This window comes from Dromiciops gliroides, chromosome 3 (genome assembly GCF_019393635.1).
Source record: "Dromiciops gliroides isolate mDroGli1 chromosome 3, mDroGli1.pri, whole genome shotgun sequence".
Classification (NCBI taxonomy): Eukaryota; Metazoa; Chordata; class Mammalia; order Microbiotheria; family Microbiotheriidae; genus Dromiciops; species Dromiciops gliroides.
In genome coordinates, this window is record NC_057863.1 from 245,186,740 (window position 1) to 245,208,827 (window position 22,088).

The 22,088-nt window shown below is 34.1% G+C and overlaps 1 protein-coding gene across 1 annotated transcript in view; it reads left to right on the top strand.

Annotated features, from left to right (window-relative positions):
* The window catches only part of HERC2 (HECT and RLD domain containing E3 ubiquitin protein ligase 2), a 211,665-nt gene that overhangs the window by 183,786 nt on the left and 5,791 nt on the right, over positions 1–22,088 (top strand). The window contains 11 exon segments of the mRNA XM_043991382.1: positions 525–739; positions 1,597–1,774; positions 2,184–2,345; positions 2,955–3,046; positions 3,251–3,390; positions 4,567–4,754; positions 7,944–8,141; positions 13,104–13,187; positions 19,545–19,686; positions 20,217–20,411; positions 21,017–21,129. Coding sequence (XP_043847317.1) covers positions 525–739; positions 1,597–1,774; positions 2,184–2,345; positions 2,955–3,046; positions 3,251–3,390; positions 4,567–4,754; positions 7,944–8,141; positions 13,104–13,187; positions 19,545–19,686; positions 20,217–20,411; positions 21,017–21,129 — 1,707 coding nt within the window.

The following is a 22,088-nucleotide window of genomic DNA, read 5'->3' on the forward strand; positions in this document are numbered from 1 at the left end:
ACCTCAGGGTCTTTTAAATTTGCATTTCTCTAATCAATAATGATTGAGAACGTTTTTTCATATGGCTGTGGATAGCTTTAATTTCTTCATCTGAAAACTGCTTGTTCATATTCTTTGACCATTTCTCAATTGAGGAATGACTTGTATTCTTATATATTTGATTCACTTCTCTATATAGTTTAGATATGAGATCTTTATCAGAGACACCGGCTGTAAAAATTGTTTCCCTTCTTTCCTTCTAATCTTGTTTTGCATTGGTTTTGTCTGTGAAAACCCTTTTTAATTTGTTGTAATCAATATGATCCATTTTGCATTTCATAATATTCATTGGTTTGGTTATTCTTATAAAATATTCTTTATGAAGATTATTTACCTGATTTTAGCATTTTAAGTTTTCTTTTTCCTATATTGAATACGTCCAGGATCATTGCTTAGATTTTTTTGTTAACCAATTGCAAGACTACTTTAATTGAAAGCATATTTTAGTTCATTATATTTATAACTTCTTCTTTTTGGGGTTTTAGCTGTATGCTACAGGGTATGGAGCAGGTGGCAGATTGGGAATTGGAGGAACTGAGTCAGTTTCTACTCCAACCTTGCTTGAATCTATTCAGCATGTATTTATAAAGAAAGTAGCCGTGAACTCTGGAGGAAAGCACTGCTTAGCACTCTCATCAGAAGGAGAGGTTTATTCCTGGGGTGAGGCAGAAGATGGAAAATTGGGGCACGGAAACAGAAGGTAATACACATAAACATTGTTTTACGGATTTGAATACAAATTACACCTAAATAGTGTTAACATTTGTAATGTTAAAATACAATCTTTTTATATAAAACATCATGAAAGCATTACTTGCTTGGAATCGTATTAAAGTAGCTGTTCAGTTACATACCTATTTATGGAAGCAACTATGTTTCAGCAGCATGGCTAAATTAAAATGTCTAAGAAACTTGGGACTGAGGAAATTAAGGAAGGGAGTGGTGATGATGTATGTGTCTTAGACATTGATTTGTTTTTATGACTTCTTGTATGCTTTACTGAGAAAAACTTTGCTCAGTACAGCTATATCAGTTGGGAGACATTTTTTCCCAAACAAGGGTGTGGAGGAATGATGTCCTGTTTAAATATTTAATCACAACTTTTGTATATTAATCAGTCCTTACCCCAAATTGTGGTTAATCTGATGTGTAGGCATTACTAGTATGTGCAAATTATTTGGGTTAGCAAAATCCTAGAGTGCTATTATGGTTGCTATCTATTCATTGTAACTGACGTGTTGTTTTTTGTATATCAAAACTTTATGGCCCTAGTAACAGTTGCCCTTTTAAGTTTTAAAGGTTTTGTGTTTAAAGTAATATGACTTAAAGGAATAAAACTTTAAATGTTTAGCTGGTCTTGAAAAAATAGTTCATTCTTTGTGGTTAATTAACACATGGCAGTAAGGTAATTTGAAAATACAGTTGGTCATCTTTCTATCTGAACTAGTAAACAAAATGTCATTCATGTTTAGCATTTATCTAATTAAGAGATACACACATATTGTAACTTTGTTTTGATATATATTTTATTTGTTTTTTTGGTTGTTTTTTTTGCAGTCCCTGTGATCGTCCACGTGTAATTGAATCTTTGCGAGGAATAGAAGTTGTTGATATTGCTGCAGGTGGAGCCCACAGTGCATGTATTACAGCAGCTGGTGACCTCTATACATGGGGTAAAGGAAGATATGGCCGTCTAGGTCATGGTGATAGTGAAGATCAGTTAAAACCTAAGCTGGTAAGAAAGATGCTTCAGTAATCGTGTGAAACCAAGAAATTTGTGTTTTGTTTTATCTCTCATTTAAGGAGTTAGGCTGATTTGGCAGAGTGGGGATAAGGGGACGGGGAAAAAGGAAGCAATATCAGTATATTACAGAGACTTCATTACTAGTTAAAATACATCATCTTGGCGTATGTTGACAACAACATTTAAAGTGACATTCTTCTATCTGACCATAGCCTAGCCTCTTCTAGTCCTACTTCTTTCTAGGTATCACCTTTTTCCATTGTATCACTTTAAAATTGTCAAATAAACTTAGGAAATTTGCTCTGCCCTTTGCATTCTGACTGTTTTATCTGTGGTTCAATGGGATCGCTAACTGTATCTATATCAAGTTCAAATGTAGGATAATTTCTTTTCCCATAAGGTGGAAGCTCTCCAAGGCTATCGAGTTATTGACATTGCCTGTGGCAGTGGGGATGCACAGACACTTTGCCTCACTGATGATGATACTGTGTGGTCCTGGGGTGATGGGGACTATGGAAAACTTGGCAGAGGAGGCAGTGATGGCTGTAAAGTGCCAATGAAGGTATTTCAGGTTTATTTCTGTAACATGTAAACCATTGACTTAGTAATTACCAGAAAAGAGTTTACTATCTTGTAACTCTCGGGTGCTGATTTAAGGTGAATTATCATAAGGTGAATCAGTTTAATTTCAGGAAGGAACTTAATATTCAGAAACTTGTGCTGTTGTCACAAGCTGCTCCTTTCTTCTTGTGTATTATAGATCAGTGTCAAGTTTAAAGTTAGAGATTATTAGAGAATATATCTTGTTGTAAGCTCATTTAAAAAAAATATTTTCCCCCAATTGCATGCAAAAACAATTGTTTAACATTTCCCCCTCCTGAGATGCTAAGCACTCTGATAAAGGTTATACATATGCAATCATGTAAAACATTCCCGTTAGTTGTTTTGTGCAAGAAGACTCAAACAAATAAATAAAAGAAAGTGAAAAATAGTATGCTTCAATCTGTATTCAGACAAAATCAGTTCTTTCTCTGGAGGCAGATAGCATTTTTCATCATGAGTCCTTTGGAATTGTCTTGGATCACAGTTCTTCATTGTAAGGTATTTCTCTTATGTTTTGGTTGTAGCCTCATACAATAGAAACTCATTTAATTGTTTTATTGTTCTTTAGATTGATTCTCTCACAGGTCTTGGAGTGGTTAAAGTAGAGTGTGGATCTCAGTTTTCTGTTGCACTTACCAAGTCTGGAGCAGTTTATACTTGGTAGGTTCAGTTTTATGGGATTCTTTAACTTTAGGGGAAAAAAACACCCCTAAGCTTAATGATGATACAACACTCCTGTATCAGGCAGTAAACTTGTAAATAGTTAAAAACTTTAGTCTGCATGTAATTTGTGACTGAGAGTGGAGGTGGGAATGACAGGATATAGTTTAAGATATGTAAATAATCAGTTTTACTTGTGCACAGGGGTAAAGGCGATTATCACAGGCTGGGTCATGGATCAGATGACCATGTTAGACGGCCTCGACAAGTGCAAGGCTTACAGGGAAAGAAAGTAATTGCAATTGCTACTGGTTCTTTACACTGTGTGTGCTGCACTGAAGATGGTATGTATGTGGAAAAAATAATCTTCATTTCTAACTCAGAATGTTCCAAATCACAAATCAACCAATGTTAAGTAAAGTACTTACTCAGGTGGCAAGAATAGTTTTCAGTTATTATTCTAACATTCATAATGTATTCAAGATGGTTGAATTCAGCATTATATAGCTAAGACAGTGATGGATTTGGAATTGTAAATCCTCGATTCCAATCCTAGTTCTGTTATTTTTTACTACCAACATAATTTTTGTCTTTTAGGCAAGTTACTTTAATTCTCTCTGGGCCTCAGTGATCTCTAAAGTCACTTCTCTAAATCCAATAATACTAATTTAAAATAAACTGCACTTTATAATACTCTAGACTTTGGGGCATTTTTAATGTTTATAGACACCATAATTAAAGAAATAGATGTTTTTCATTAAAATTTCTCTTATAAATAAATCATTTATTATTCTTAGGTAAACCCATTGTGGAAATATTGAGAGATTATAAATTAATATTTGATAAAATAAACATCAGTATGCTACAGAATGTATATGGATATCAGATAATATAGTGTCACCTTTGTATAGGGGTAAACGATTTTTATTATAGGCTGAGATTTTATAGTCTAGATTTTACATGGCTATTAATAAGATTCTAACATGAACATGGTTACTAATTATATCCTTAGTGTATGTTTATTATATTCAGCATTATTGGTTTCTAGTATGGCATATTTACTTATGTTGTGAAATATGATAGGGTACCAATAAATCAAGCCCCCCCCCTTTTTTTTTTTTTAGTATTTTAAATAAATTTTATTGCTGTTTTCTCTCCAGAATTTCTCTCAGTGACTCTCCTCTAACTCCCGCCCGGAGAGCCATGTCATATAACAAATGATACTTTCAAGGTTTCTTTTTAGAAGGTAAAAGCTACATTTAGAGCTATAGAAGAGAACTGGAAGATCCACTAGTACAGATTTTCCTTTTGTTAGTTTTTCTCTTGTATACAACAAATAAGAGAGGACCTAAAATTATCGATTAGCTAGAGCATATATTTTTATAAGCTTTGTTCTAATTCTAAGTGAATCCTAGAGCTTTTAACCCTTCATTTATATCTTCTAAAGCAAACTGCCCTTAAGGTAAATCTTTCCTTTAGATGAGTGTTTATGTTAAAAGTAATTTTTAATCTTTATTTAGGTGAAGTTTATACTTGGGGTGACAATGATGAGGGGCAACTTGGGGATGGAACAACTAATGCAATCCAGAGACCTCGGTTGGTTGCAGCACTTCAGGGCAAAAAGATAAACAGAGTGGCTTGTGGTTCAGCACACACCCTAGCGTGGTCCACTAGTAAACCTGCCAATGCTGGGAAACTTCCAACACAGGTAAAGTGCCCATTTATAGATAATACATTTGTAAAATTTTGAATTCAAGAAATGAAAAGATAAAGACCATGGCAGCTTAAATTTGCTTTTTAAGAACTATGTAACTGAAAAATTGCATTAAAGCTAACATATTTTAATTGAATCACAGTTTCAGAAATGTTTTTCTGTGCCTATTAGAAGATAGTTAGAGTTATTCTTAAGAAACTCCAGTATTTATGCCAAAGAACACTTTGCTGTTGTCACTGTACAATGTGCTTTAATTTTTCTGTATAAAGCATACATGGAGTTTTTCAAACAGAACAAAAAAAATCTGTATATTAGTATCCATCATTTTTTTGGAAGGCATATCACATATGTTAACACACAGTTAAATAAGATAAGCACAGGGGATGGGGTGTTTTGTTAGGTTGTGGTGGTCTTAAGGGAGGAGAAAGATAAAAAGGAAGAGAGAATACACTAGGAAAGTAAAGGTCAAGAAGTGGGGGGTGGGGGTGCTTATTTCCCAAAATTGGTGTATAAAAGAAGAATGGACAAAAATTGGAAAATGAGGTGTTACAAGAGTGGGCATCACTTGAACTTCATTTCTAATTCTCTGTCTTTCTCTCTCTCTTTTTCACATTCTGTCTCTCCTCCCTTTCTCCCCCTCCTTTCCTCTCCCCCACTTCTCCCCCTCCTCCCCTGAGAGTTTGGTGTAGAAATATGATAAATTCAGTACTGGAACAGTTAGATTCAGGGAGCAAATATTCTTAAGCAAAGCAAACATTAACTTCAGAGGGTAGATCATAATAAAGGCATTAAAAAAAGTATAAAAAGAAACTTTGGAAAAAGGACATTTGAAGAAATATTGAAATAAAGACTGATTTGATTCTTTAAAAAATGGTATATCAAAGAACAACTCGTATTACCAATAGATAATTTCAACACAGAAATAACAAGAAAAAAAGAAATAACAAAACTTCTGATTTGTAGCCAGAGCAAACAGGAGAAAATTTATCTTTCTAAGCACTTTTGTCAACAAAAGGGAAAAGGAATGAATCGCTGGATTAGTGTCCAATTAAAAAAAGAAAAAGTAGAAAAACATTAAATTAAAAATAAATCATAACTAAATACCAAAATAGAAATTCTGAAAAATCAAAGAAGAAATAAAATTAAGAACAAAATCCTTTTGAATTGGTGAATAAAGCTAGAATATGTTTCTTTGAGAGGAAAAAACTAATAAAAGGTGAAAAAATTAAGCCAGTTTTTTTAGAAGAGGAAAACCAAATTGGTAATATCAGAAATGAAAAGGAAAGGAAAGTAACAGTGGGTTAAAGGAGATTATTAAAAACTATTTTTTCCAATCATAAACCAACAAAACTGATAAGTGAGATTGATGTGTCTAAAAGTATGAAATTTTTAATTAAACTAATAAACAACAAGAAATAGAGAAATTAATTATCCCATTCTCAAAAAAAGAGTTAGCTGTAAATGAAATCCCAAAGGAAAAAAAACTGCAAGAATCAGATGGATTTAAAAGTGAATGTCAGGGGCACCTAGGTGGCGCAGTGGATGAAGCACTGGACCTGGATTCAGGAGGACCTAAGTTCAAATCTGGCCTTGGACAGTTGACACTTAATAGCTGTGTGACCCTGGGCAAGTCACTTAATTGCCACCCCCCCCAAAGTGAATGTTAAATATTCAAAGAGGACCTAATTTCAATGTGACCTAAGTTGTTGGCAAAAATAGGAAAAGGAGTCCTACTGAATTCTTTCTATTAAGCATATATTTTCTTAATTTTTAATGAGATAACAGCCAGAAAGAAAATGGCAATCTAATATCTGTCATAAGTATCAATATTAATATTTAGCAAATATTAATAAAGTATGTATAATAATATTTTAAAATAACTATATAAAATGACTAGGTTGAATTTCTATAAGGAATAAGTGATTAGTTCAGTAAGAGATTCAATGACAAAACAAATAAAAGACATATCAATTAATGAAGAAAAAGCTTTTAATAAAAAAAAATCCAACATAAAATACCTTTCCTTAATCTAATAAGTAACATTTATTTAAAGCCAGGAGATGATTTTATATGTGGCAAACCTTATAATAACTGAATGCTCTGAAAATTAGAATGAGTCAAACAAAAAATGAACTCAGTGAGACTACAAGAAATAGTAAAATAAAAAAAACTGGGGAAAAAAATAATCATAGCTTCAAAAAAACAACTGACTTGGGAAATAGGTCAGGGAGAAACGATCCAAGAATTTTCAAGTTGTCTGAAAATTGTGCCCTTAAAAAAAGGCCAGAATATCATATTTCAGAAATTATTAATGAAAACTGTTCAGAACTCTTTGAATTAGGGTAAAATGGAGGTCAAAAGCCTCCAACAATCACCTCTTGAAAGAAATCACTAAATGAAAACCCCCAGGAATATCCTAGCCAAAATGCAGAGGTTCCAAGTAAAAGGAAAAAATACTTTATGTAGCCAGTAATAAAGAGTTTAGGTATTATGGAACTACAGTAAGTATCACACAAGATTTGGCAGCTTCTGCTATGAAAGAGAGCTTATTAATCCAATATTCCCAAAAGCAAAGATAAAGACTTAGAAGCAAGGATCACCTACCTCTATGGCAAAACTAAATATAATTATTTTGGGGGGGCGAATAGAACTGTAGTGAAATTGATTATTTCCAAGTATTCTTTATGAAAAGGTCAGAATTGAGTAGACAATTTGAAATGGAAATACAGGAGACAAGAAGTGATAAGTCAATCATCTGTGTTAAATGCTGGGGATACAAACATTCTCTACACAATCTCATTTGGGGCTTGGGGGGGGTGGACAATATAATAAATAGCTATATGTCAGAAGATAGATACAAGATGAATTTGAGAAAATCTTGGACGGAAGATATTAACTTTAATTAGTACGAGGAAAGGCTTGAAAGGGGAAAGTTATGAAAGGTTTTGGAAGCCAAACAAAGATTGTACATTTGATTTTTCAGGTAATGGGGAACCACTGGAATTTATTAGATGGCAGGGCCAGGTGTTTGGTGGGATGACATGGTATGGGCAGGTCAGTCTTTCACTTTAGGAAGATCAATTTGATAGCTTTTGATGGACTTTTATACAATCTTCTGAATATTTTATATTTAAACATTTGATGTTTAAGCATAGCTGATTCTTCAATTTTCCTTCTTCCCAGGTTCCTATGGAATACAACCATTTACAGGAAATTCCAATAATATCTTTGCGAAACAGACTGTTGTTATTACATCATATATCAGAACTCTTTTGTCCATGCATTCCCATGTTTGACCTTGAAGGGCGTCTTGATGAAACTGGTCAAGGACCTTCAGTTGGATTTGACACATTACGGGGAATTCTGATATCTCAGGGAAAGGTACTTGTAATAGTCTTTGTTTTTTAAATGGTACCTTTACTTGATTAAACTTGAATGTAATTTACAAAAATTATAAACTGAAGAACATGAAGACTACAAATGAAGTAAAACATAGTTCACTTTACTATGTATTATTGCTCTGCTCTGCTAAATACTGTAAAACAATTTCTCATTTCAATATCATTTAATAATAATTGATTGTGGGGTAGCTAGGTGGCACAGTGGATAGAGCACTGGCCTTGGAATCAGGAGCACCTGAGTTCAAATCTGGCCTCAGACACTTAGTGGCTGTGTGACCCTGAGCAAGTCACTTAACCCCAATTGCCTCATAATAATAATAATAATATTATTATTATTATTATAGATTGTCATTATCACTAAAACCTTTTGACAAGGCTCTTGTGAGACACTGTGCTAAGTACTGTTTATCAGAGACTGTTGCAAGGCAGGTTACACAACTAGTTCAGTCATTGTTACAGGGAATGTCCAGCAATAGGTTCTAGAAGATCATAAAATCTAGTTACAGTATATAAAAGTATAGTCTATATTTCTCTTTGAATTGCAGCTTTTTAGTGTTGGATTTGGAGTCAGGAAGACCTGAATTCAAATCCTCGTTCAAACACTTAGTAGCTGTGATTCTGAACAAGTCAGTTAACCTCTCTAAATCTGTTTCCTCATCTGTAAAATGGAGGTAATAATAGCACCTACTTTGAAGAGTTGTTGTGAGGTTAAAATGAGATAATGTACAGAAAGCGTTTTGCAAACCATAAAGTTCTATAAAGTGAAGCAGAAAGACAAACCAGCACACTGGCTGTGTTTGACATGTATTACTTTATTTCACCCTTTGAACCTCCTATCTCTTCAGAGAGGCAGGGGCTGTGCTTCACCTTCAGTTTTCTGAGGTCGTGATTGGTCATGGCCTTAGCTAGAGGTCTAAAATCTTTCAGTGCTATTTTCTAGCTAGCCACAGTAGTGTAAAAGAAAATAGCACATGCACACACACACGCTTAAATGTATATATATTTATACACACATATACATATATATATGTATATACATATACACACACATATATATAGTTCTGCTGTTCCTCTTTCTATGTGTCTTAATTCATAAAAAAGGCCTTCCAACTTTCCTTTAATTTTTGATATTTATAATTTTTTTGGTGTAGCAATAACACATTACATTTCTTAAGCCATGATTTGTTCAGCCATCCATTTTCTTTCCAGTTCTTTGCTTTAACAAAAAAAAGTACTGCTGTTAAACTTTTTGTATGTATGGGACTTTTCCCTGTGCCCTCCTTGGGATATACGCCTAGTACTAGTATCACTGGTTCAAAGAGTGTGTACAGTTTGATGACTTTGGGGGTATAATTTCATATTTTTTTACCAGAACGTTTGGACCATTTTTTAGCTGTACCAGTAGTACATTAGTGTGTCTTTTTCCCCCATAGCCACTCTAACATTCAATGTTTTTGTCTTGTCGTTTTTTCTAGTCTGATATCTTTTAGATAAAAACTCAGAAATGTTTTAATTTAAATTTCTCCTAGTGGTTGGGAACATTCTTTCATATAATCATGGCTATTCTGTATTTCTTTTTTTTTGAAAACTGTTATATCCTTTTACCATTGGGGAATGGTTTTTGAAGAAATAAGAAAAGTATTTCTAAGAGAAATATTCATTAAAATGTATAGATCTGATTGAATTAGGATTGTGGGCAATACAGGTTATTAGAAAGAAAATTAGACATTTTTTCCCCCAGGTTGTATTTTTAGAGCAGGAAATTAACTTAACTAGTATTTAAACTTAGTGTCATTTTGAGAGGGCTCATGTATAAGTAATCACAGAAGCCAAAAGATTAGTTGACATACTTTACTCTTTGCAGAGAGTATTGTGATTATTGTTATTTTCAGGAGCTGTATAGTGTATGAGCTGTTTCAGTATTTGTTGATGTTCAAGTTTCTAATGGACAAGTCTGTTGACCTTACTTACCTAGGTAGTGTGGTATGGCAGAAAGAGTACTAAGATTATAAGGGTGACCCAGGTTAAAAATCCCACCTCCAGTACTCATTAGCTCTGTGACATTGGACAGTTCACTTAATCTAAGTTTACTTTAAGCTTCCTGAGAGTAATAGTACTTACAGTACTTACCGAGTTAAGTCATAACATCCCCAAAGCATTTAAAGTTCAAACTGAAAGGAAGACAACAGATTTAAAAATGGAAAAGAACCGCTAAGCTTTTTATAGCAAACTTCTGCCATCAAGGACAGTGAAATCACCACATTAACATCACAGTGTCCAGATGTGCTACATGAGGGAAGTAGAAATAATGCTTAAGAAAGTAAAGGTGATCAAACAACAATAAGTATCTGCTATGTTCCAGGTACTGGGAAGAACAAATGGACTTTTCCATATATACACAAAGGAAGCTTATACTGTAGGTAATAAAAATTTGAAGACTTTGAGAGATTGATTCCCAAGATATCTGAAAAAACAGGAGGATGGATTCTAGATGCTTGGAAAAAATCACAAGCCTTATCACCAAACCAAGGTGATTCAGAGACTATCACTATCTACCAACTCATATGTCTACTTTCTAACCTCAGTTAAAAAAAATTATGAGTAATCTACCCATGCATCAAAGACATCTTTAAAAAAAAATAGACTGGGTCTCCCTGTCTTGTTCAGGATTAAGGTGCACTGGTTTTTCATTGGCCCACTCCCACAATGATCAACATGGAAGCTTTGACCTGTACCGTTTCTGACCTGGGTTTTTAGATAGCCTGGTGGCCCTCAGGGGTTCACCATATTGGTGCCAGACAGTACAAATGCCTGATCAGATTAACACACTGAAATTTAGAATTCCTGAGCTCAATCAATCCACCAATCTGAGAGCTAAATCATTCCATTGGTCCCTTGGTGTAGTTGGGATTGTAGGCATGTGGGTACTACCCCTGGCCCAAAAGGCATCTGTAGTGAAGTTGTATGAGAAGGGATTAAGCAGGAATAAGTAGGCTTTTGCAAGTGATTTTCTACAGAATAGCCCATCATAGCAAAAAAAAGGTATATAGAGAATATAAGACTTTGCTTATGGTTTGTTGACTATAATATTTTTAATTTTTTTTTTTTGGTGTTTTTTAATTTTTTTTTTTTGGTTGGGCAGTGAGGGCTAAGTGACTTGCCCAAGGTCACATAGCCAGTAAGTGTCAAGTGTCTGAGGCTGGATTTGAACCCAGGTCCTCCTGACTCCAGGGCCAGTGCTCTATCCACTGTCCCACCCAGCTGCCCCTCTAATTTTTTTTTAAAGAGAAAATACTGCTTTAAAGGTTCTCCTTTAAATTGTTTTCATGAATGTGTCAAAATTCTATGGGAGTTCTTGAAGATGTGACAATAATGAAATCTTTTTGATTCTCGTGATTAATATAAGGTTTCAAAACAGTGGAGATGGGTACTTGCCAAATGTGTTAGCTACTGTCATTGCAGATATCCATGTAGTACAGATAGAAGAGTACAAGTGGAAGAGGAATTCCTGATAGTTGGTGGGGTGTATCCCTTAGCACAGTATCTGGCACATAGTGAGCATTTAATAATGCTAGTTGAGTGAACGACTGGTCCCAGTTGCTTCTATACATAGATGACATTGTTTTGCTTTGCATCAAGCCCTGGAACATTATAGTGCATCCTAAATGACATGTATAATAGCATATGGTTTGGTCTAAATCTACATAAAGGAAATGTATAGATAAAAGTATAGATAATGTATACTTATTGTTTAGACACTGTATGCAGTTGGATGGAAAGCTATCAGTGCCTCGTATCTTGGACAAACACTGTGATGAACAATAAACTGGGCACAGAATAGATCAGGAGGAGAAAAATAGACCAGAATGCCTTTGGGAATTACACAGTTTCTTCTATGAATCCCCAAATTTCTCCCAGAACCAAAAGGCCCTTATTTTTAACATCACTTTTTCTTCTGGTGATGCTATGTGGCTTCAAGTCATTATGTACCTCTAGGATAAATATACATTGCTCTTTAGCTTAAAATGTTCTTCACAACCTGGGTCCCCCTGACCTTTTTCAACTTCATTGGACCATTACTCCCCTTCCCACGTTGTAGTCCGATTAAACTGGCCTTCCCTCTTTCTTACCCATGGAACTTAATCTCCCATCTTTGTGCCTTTGCACTGGTTATTCTCCATGCTTGAAATGCATTTGTTCATCTCTTTTCTCTCCCAGATCCCAGCTTAAGCTACACTACCTATATGAAGCCCTTCCTGATCTTCCTACCCCAGCTGCTGATGCTTACCCCCAACTACCTGATATTTAATTATCCAGTATTTATTTGTTTATGCTCTTCATATACATTTTGTATATACTTATACATGTCCTTCCTGTAGAATGCAAGCTCCTTGAAAGTAGAAACTATTTAATCCTTTATCCCCAGTGCCAAACACAGTGCCTGGAGCAAGGTCAATATTTAATAACTTTTGATTGGCTTATCAATTCTTCTAGTCAACCCTCTGAATACCAATGGGTCCTGCATCTTTTTTCTTCCGCAGGTCAGAGCAGAAAGACATTTATACACAGAGACACAGACACCCCTCTCTTGGTTTACCAGAATGAAATCTTTTGTGTTTTCATAAGGGAATTTCACAATATCTTTACTCATTTGATATGTTTCTTCTAATTTTTTATACCTGCCTTGCCTTGTATCCATATGTAATATTAATAATTAGAAGGGATACTCTGATAGTTCTCCAACTTATGTCTGACTTAAACTACAATGAAAAGATAACTTCTAGTTATTGTCTGAGTTTAGCAGAACATAATTTTTATAGCATTTAAACTTTCATAAAAATGTTAAATGAATATGAAGTGATTTCTCTGCAGTTTTTATGTTATGTCATTAAAAATGCCTTCTATATCTTATACTAAATTTGTTCGTTTTGACATTTTTCAGGAAGCAGCTTTCCGAAAAGTTGTACAAGCAACTATGGTGAGAGATCGTCAACATGGTCCGGTAGTAGAGTTAAACAGAATACAGGTAAAAGAAAAGTGTGCTTTTAAGTGTAACAGAACTTGGAACTTTCTGTGATGTTTCGCAAATGATGAATTATGTGTCACAGTGATGGTAGGAGTAAAGAAAAGATGATATTGGGAACAAGTGTCTCTCCTAGGCACTTCATTAATCCTTTGGGAAAAAAGGAATAGTTTTATTAGATGTGTGTGGTTCTTTGCCCCCTGCCTACATCTTGTTTCCAATATTGAACTTCTGATGACATCGAGTAGGCTTATAGTACCCTACTGTTGAAAAAAAATGATAAAAATTATTGTTTGTAGTGTTGATGATTACTATAAATATGAGATTAATCTGTGTTTTTCTTGGTTTTTGAGAAACTCTTAAAGATAGATTCTCCCCGCACTAAGGCAAATTGTAGTTGTATTTGATTTTTAAGTCATGGGAAGTTGCCTGAAGCACATGCAGATTCATTGTTTTGCCTGGTATTACATAGCTACCATGAAGTGTCAGAGGTGGGATTTGAAACAAGGTTTTCCTAACTCCAAGCCCAACACTCTTTATAAGGACAGGCTGCTTTTAAGGTTACTTGTCATTTAATGCACAGATGAAATTAGTCCAATTTTCAGATATCTTCGTAACTCCAGTAAATTCTTGAAAAGGAAACAGATAATATGAAGAAAAAAATCCTTTGTTTATATAACTTTTATATTAACACATGATTTTTACCCTGCTGTTGATTACATGACTAGAAGTCTTTCCACAGTTGTACTGGGGTTATTTTGAATAAAGTTTATTAAACTTTTGTCCTTTGTTGGATAACACATGTGACCACATTGATGGAAGTGGTCATGGGTGGCTCTTTTCCTGTTCACTGACGTTGGAATATTTAATGTTATGCCAGAGGCCAGTGGAGTTATTTCCACAAATATTTGCTCTACATTATTAATGCATTGTTTCAGTTAATAAAATGGCCTTTTCTTTTTAAGATCATTTTGATACAAGTCTTTGTAACCATAATAAACAGTACAGTTTAGAAAACAGGAACTCTAGTGGCTGCTATATAATTAAATTTATTCACTTCAAAGGGCATTTAATTTATTTTTTTTGCAAAGAAAATAGCACTTTAGAATTTTGTAAAGGTGTACTTCACTTGAAGCAAGCTAGAAGCTTCAATTGAAAGTTACTTGACTTTTAATGTACAAATGAAATTAGTCTACTCTTCACATAGTTTTCTAACTCCAGTTTAGTTCTTAAAAGGAAACTGTGCAAAGAGAAAGTCCTTTGTTTAGATATCTTTCATATTAACACATGATTTTTTACCCTGCTGTTAACAAAATCCTAATCACAGCCCTCATTTAATCAGAATTTCTCTTTTCTTCACACAGAAACACAAAAGCCTTCTAAAGAGTCACAATTTTATTTATTGTGAGATATACCTCCTGATGTATAGAACATCATCATCATTATGCCTTAGTTAGATGGTTTCTTGGTTTGCTTTGGTCATAAAACTCACGTCATGGCTAACTCTTCTTGTGCAGAGGCATCACTAGAACTATAATTCTTTCTACCTTGGTTTAGGGCTCTGTTAACAGCTTGTTCTCATTAGACCTTCCTAAAGGTTTTTAACTTTATGAATTGATATTCCCCATTGCATGTTATCAGATTTTTTTTTTCATGTTCTGATACATTTTGCTGATTTTTTTCCTCTTTTTTGTTTTTACGTTAAACATTTATTTGTCATGTAAGATGATGGTTCTTTGGAAAGGGGAAGGTGAGAGATACAGGTAGAAATTTAGGCCATATAAAAACAAAAGATACTATTAAAATTATTTTAAAACACATTCATTTTCAAATTCAAATTTCACTTTTGGAATAAATTTTGAAATAAACAATACATTGTAACTGTGTAAAATAAGAGAATTTCCATGTTCTCCTTTATATTCTGTAAAGCTCATTGGAATAGGTTTTTATGAAAGAAGTAACAGAATATCAAGGACCTCTTAAAAAAAAGAACTTTGAGGCCTTATCAAAATAGATTAATATATTTAACAAATATTTAACTTAATTTTAATCCAGCTCAATTTTATAAATCATATAATTCATTTATAATGAAGACTCATGGAAACTTTTGATAAATTATCAGCTTTTAAAGCAAGTTTAAATTAAATTTAATATTCAGTTCTTAACTGAGGTAGGAATGTAGACATAAAAGATATTAAGCATAGATTAAAACAAAGTTTTATGGTTAATTAAGAATTCAGTTACAACGGAAAGATAGCTTTTTTAGGTTAGCCAAGGTTTTATAGTCTGTGAAAATTTAGATTGACTTAAATATAATTTCATTTATAACTATATTAAAATTAGTTTTATATCTAGGAATCTTTGAAATTAGACAAAATTTTCAGCTGTTAGGGGAAAAAACTGAAGGGAAATATCCTACCATGTTGCTGCTTCCTGGTTTAAGGTCAAAGGCCTCAATGTGAGTGAGGGACCATAGAAAAGTAATCGTTATCAGTAGAAATACCCTGACCTGTTGGTGCTTCTCAATTTATGGTCAAAGGCTATCACTGAGGGTCTATAGAAAAGATACTTGAATTTGTCATATTAGGACTGATTTCTAAAGCAATAGTATGATACTGAACCTTGGTAAAGTTTGCTTTAATCCTTTCTATTTTTGAAAGTAATATGAAAGGCACAATTTGTATGATTGTGACCAGTAATATGGAAAGGTTTTAAGTGTCATTCTGGTGATTGAACATGTGTCTCTCTCAGAAGAATAGTCTAAGTTTGGCTGGTCATCTTTAGAAAGCTGGTTACTAGGGTTTTTTTTTTGGGGGGGGGTGTTGTTTTTGGTCACTGCTTGTAGAAACTGTTTACTAAAACAGAGGGATTATATTCTGTGTTGAGAGAAAAGGTACACATACTTAAGAAATCATGGGCTTTTTGAAGTATGAAAAAGATCAGTATTATAAAAATGTGTTATAACTCTCAAAAGCTCAACAGAAAAAAGACATGGATATGTTATGGTATGATTATTAGCTTTAGAAATCACTCATAGTAAATTTATAAATCTGCTATTCATTAGATTTGGTAAGTAGTAACTGATTTAATTACATTATTGGAGCTAATTATTTTAATGAATGCTAGTTAGCACACAGAATCTTATTATACTTAAAGAACTAAAGAAGACAAGCATTTAACAAGAGAAAGTTTATTTATAGAATGAGCTTTTTTTAAATCATAAAGGTATTTTATTATTTTCCAGTTACATGTAAGGATAGTTTTCAACGTTTGTTTTCGTAAGATTTTTAGTTCCAAATTTTTTCCCTCCTTTCCTTCCCTCCTCCCCAAGACAGAAAGCAATCTGATATAGGTTATATATGTACAATTACATTAAACATATTTCTGCATTAGTCATATTGTGAAAAAAGAATCAGAACACAAGGGAAAAACCTCAAAAAAGAAAAAAAAAACAGCCAAAAAGTAGAAACAGTATGGTTCAATATGCATTCAGAATCCACAGTTCTTTTTTTCTGGATGTGGAGAACATTTTCCATCATGAGTTCTTTGAAACTGTCTTGGATCATTGCACTGCTGAGAAGAACCAAGTCCATCAGTTGATCATCACACAGTGTTGCTGTTACTATGTACAATGTTCTCCTGGTTCTGCTCACTTCACTATCAGTCCACTTAAGTCTTTCCATGTTTTTCTGAAATCTGCCTGCTCCTCATTTCCTCCAGCGTAGTAGTATTCCATTGCATTCATATACTACAACTTGTTGAGTCATTCCCCAATTGATGGGCATTCCTTCGATTTCCAATTCTTTGCCACCTCAAAGAGAGCTGCTATAAGTATTTTTGTACATGTCAGTCTGTTTCCCTCTTCAGTGATCTCTTTGGGATACAGAACTAGTAGTGGTATAACTGGGTCAAAGGGTATGCACAGTCCCATAGCCTTTTGGGTGTAGTTTCAAATTAGCATGACTTTTAATCCATTGAATAGTACCTTAAAGAGCCCCATTACTATAGGAGAGGAAAACACCACTTAAAATCACCAAACTATCATCTGAAAAAAATCTATGCAATAAAACCTTACTTATCTGGAGGTCACACTTCTAGCAGTTCTCACTCCCCAGTGCAGGAGAGTGAGCAAAAGAGATACCTGAATAAATAGAATTGGTACATGAAGTTCATGAACTAAAGCTTGTGGGCTTACAGCAGAGGCCCTCACTCCTGCTATTTCTGTTTAGTTCAGTTCCTATAGTAGTAGTAGGGGGCCCAGAGTTGGGATATAAGGACTTTGGGTGTTCTTATTAATAAGTATCAGTTGACAGATTGACAACAAAGGAATAGACAAAAACTGAAAAGCAGATAGAACTCTAAATGGCGTAGATAGCCCTTCAGGGATATTTAGTATGGGACAAACAGCCTTGTACACTCCAGGAACTCCTGAAAGCAACACTGTATATTGTACCACTATATAATAATTAACACGTAACATGATGACCCTGAGGCATCAAGGAGAGGTTAAGTCCTAGGCATTATACTCTGTTAAGATAGGAATAGGTTTATTATAGTACAGGAAGAATTTTATTAAAGTTTTGGTTTTTCAGATCTTCAGTTCTCTGGAAATTTTATTTGTGTGGACTGTTTCATACACTGTCTCTTTCTGTCTCTGTATATAGGACATATTGGCAAATAATATTATGCTAAGAAGTATGGACTAGCTATGAAAAGGATATGGTATTTGTCAACTAGAGAATTATAAAGACAGCACTGAGATGCATTGAGTAGGATAGGGGCAGAGTGCTAGACTTGAAATTGGGAAGACCTTGGTTTGAATCCAATTCTTGACTCTTACATTAGCTTTGTGACCTTGGGCAAGTCTCTTAACCTTTTTGAACCTGAGTTTTCTCATTTGTAAAAATGAAGATAATTTTATTTCCTCCATCCATTATCTCTAAATATCTGAATGTGCCACACAGGATTGTTGTGACAGTCAAGTGAGATAATATATTTAAAGCACTTTTCTAACCTTAATAACCTATATAAAAGTCAGTTATAGTAAAACAGTGTGATAGGGCAGAATTGTTTTTAAACCAGCAGAATGAAAATATGGACTAATACACAAGAAGATGGGAATGTATTACAGTTATTCATATCAAGAATAAATGATTTTGGAGCAGCTAGGTGGCGCAGTGGATAGAGCACTGGCCCTGGATTCAGGAGGACCTGAGTTCAAATCCGGCCTCAGACACTTAACACTTACTAGCTGTCTGACCCTGGGCAAGTCACTTAACCCCAATTGCCTCACCAAAAAAAAACAAAACAAAACAAACAAAAAAAAGAATAAATGATTTTAAGGTAAAAGTTACATTGAGTAACTGTAGTAGTTTCCATGTCTACATGGAACAAATCCAGATTGTTTCCAAGAGCTTATTAAGTGATAGAAGAAATGTGACTGGGAATATTTTCAAGGAAAAAATACCATAAGCATTTGGTGTAACTTAAAAGAAGGAAGTTTTGAAGTTAGAATTGCTGTGGATGAACTAAAGGAGTTTCATGTCTGAGACAAGCAAAAATGCTAGGCTGTAGTAGGAAATGTGAGAAATGAAGAATACTAGGAATCCTGTTAAATGGTTTCAAATCAGAAGATGAATAATTTCAATTTTATCTGTAATTCAGTAGGAAGCTCTAATTGGTCAATATGGTCAGAATAATGGGTGACAAAACCAACTTTGACACGGAGTATTAATTGAAGCAGACTAATGTTGTCTAAATGAGAGATGAGTAGGCAGCTAGGTGGTGCAGTAGAGAAAGCACTGACCCAGGATTCAGGAGGACCTGAGTTCAAATCCAATCTCAGACCTTGACACTTACTGGTTTGTGACCCTGGGCAAGTCCCTTAACCCTCATTGCCCCATAAAAGAAAAAACGAAGAAAGAAAAACAGAAACAAATAAATGAGAGATAACCAAAACCTCATACTAAGGTTGTGGCTATAGGTTTGAATTAGAAGTTCTAGGTACAGGAGATGTTTTGTAACAAGAAACAGTGAGGTGAGACATAGGCTAGAAATGTGGAGTAATTCTTCCATTAAAGAATATGGGTATAATGAAATTGTTTCTAGCCAAATTTTGCATCTTTCCTCATGTAGTATATCTTGTACTGGGTGGGCCAAAAATAATGAAGGGGTAAAATCTTGTAAATGGCACGGATTATTTGAAAATAATTTTCAAAAAGTTATCAAAACATCAGACCTCTATGTGACTTTTGGCCCACCCTTTGTCTACTTGTTCTTTTGCCTAGTGGACAAAAAAAAATTGAACTGTACAGATTTTTGTTGAACCACCCTTACAGAATACATCTATTTATATTTTAGGTAAAACGATCAAGGAGTAAGGGTGGTTTGGCAGGCCCTGATGGTACAAAGTCTGTTTTTGGCCAAATGTGCGCGAAAATGAGTTCATTTAGTCCAGATAGCCTCCTCCTACCTCATCGAGTGTGGAAAGTCAAGTTTGTTGGTAAGAATTTTTTCTCTATGATTTTTTAAAACTTATCTTGCATGTGCTATAATATATTGATCTGTCACAAAAAGTGAAAAAACAAAGATGACATGCTACTTAAGCAGACAAAATATTTTGTAAATGGACCTACACGTGAGTACCATGAATTTATATTGTTATTGACTCCAGTGAATATTTAGCTTAGTGCAAAAAGATTTTTTAAATGTAGAAAGTTAAATTTTAAAGTTTTAGAATAAAAGTTAAAATTCTGCAAACATTTGCCACTTTGTTAGCTGCTAAGAGTATAGTATGGGGAAAATGCAAATAGTTTGCTCTCATGGAGTTCAACATCTAGTAGAGGATTGTGACTCATACAAAGCAGTGATGAGTACAGAAACAAAGTGCTATTTGAAGTCCTAGGAGGAAAAAGTCATTACTGATGAGAGATATCAGAAATGTTCATTGTATACGGGTGTATATATGTGTGAATATGTATATTTTAAAATTACAATCTCTGAATTTCTATCAACTTTTGTTTTCCTTTCAAGGTGAGTCTGTGGATGATTGTGGAGGTGGTTATAGTGAGTCAATAGCAGAAATGTGTGAAGAACTTCAGAATGGACTTACTCCTCTCCTAATTGTCACTCCAAATGGCAGAGATGAATCTGGAGCCAATAGAGATTGCTTCTTATTGAACCCAGCTGCTAAATCTTCCTTGCATACAAATATGTTTCGTTTCCTGGGTAAGTTGTGATAAACTATCTAATACTTTATTAATTTAGGAAAGGACTTAGGTTTGAGACCTCAATCCCTAATACTTCCTTTGTAACTGTAGGAAAGTCCCCTCCATTTAACCTTGCCTAAGTCTCATTCTTTCCATCTTTAAAATAAAAATAATATCTGTACTTTCTTTCTTGCAATTTTCTTTGTGGAGAAAGTACTTTGTAAACCTAAATATAGCTTACAAATAGGATTTCCACCATTTGTATCTAGAATAGATGTGTGATAATAAATGTGTCTAACTCTTTTCTCTTGGTGAAAAAAGCATGAAAAGTTGCTAGTCATTAAAAATATAGCATTTAGGATTTTTTTAAAAATTGAAATTTGGAATGACCAGTGTCTGTCAAAAAATTGCAAATCACTACAGAAATAAAAGATGCTCAATTTACAGATTTTTTAATTGAGGCAAAGCACTGTGAACAAAAATCAAAATGTATGGGATGTGAACTTAGATAGCATTAGTAAAGTCCTAACATCCCAGTGAATTCAGCTGTCATAATTCACAAAGGAAAATATTTAGACACTATCCCAAAATATTTCTGTAATTGTTCTTTTCAAAAATTATTAGGTGTGTTGCTAGGCATTGCCATTCGAACTGGGAGTCCATTAAGCCTCAATCTTGCTGAACCTGTCTGGAAGCAACTTGCAGGGATGAACCTTACTATTGCTGATCTCAGTGAGGTAAAATATAACATATTGTATTTATACAAAAGGATAGCAAAAAAAAAAAAAAAGGTAGAGCTGTGAAAGAAATGTGTTCTTGTCAAGTAGAGACATGTGGCTAAGAAAATGACATATGGTGTTATTTCTTTAATTTTGATTTTTTTTTTTGGCATAGCCTAGGTTGTAGCTAAAGTAGTTTATTTGGGAAATTAATAGCTAGTAGTTATGTACCTTAAAATTACAGAGTCATAGATTCTTATTCTATCCGAATTGAAAAATATTTCAGAGGTCTTGAAGTCTAGATCCCTCCTTTTGACAGACAACACACTTAAAACTTGTTTTTCCTTTCTCAAAAGTTGTTTTTTTTTCTTTTTTGTAGTTTCTTTTCCCCCAATTCTATGTAAGAATAATTTTTAACATTTCAAAAAAGTTTTGAATTCCAAATTCTCTACTTTCCCTCTTTCCCTTCCTCCCTCATTTAAAAGGCAAGCAATTTCATGTAGGTTATACATGTACAGTCATGCAAAACATTTCCATGTTAGTCACGTTGTGAAAGAAAACAGACCCCCCCCCCAAAAAAAAAACCCATGTAAAAAAGTAAAGAAAGTAAAAAATAGTATGCTTTTATCTGTATTCAGACTCCATCACTTCTCTCTCTCTGGGAGTAGATAGCATTTTTCCTCATAAGTCCTTTGGAATTGTTTTAGATCTTTGTGTTGCTGAGAATAGCCAAGTCATTCACAGCTGTTCATCACACAATATTGCTGTTACTGTGTACAATGTCAGAAGTCAATTTGGAGAAGCTTTTTTGAATGAAATGAATGTATTTTCTTCCAGGATGAAATACTTGTTTTTAAAAAAAAATTTAAAATGTATTTATGGGGGCGGCTAGGTGGCGCAGTGGATAGAGCACCGGCCCTGGATTCAGGAATACCTGAGTTCAAATCCGGCCTCAGACACTTGACACTTACTAGCTG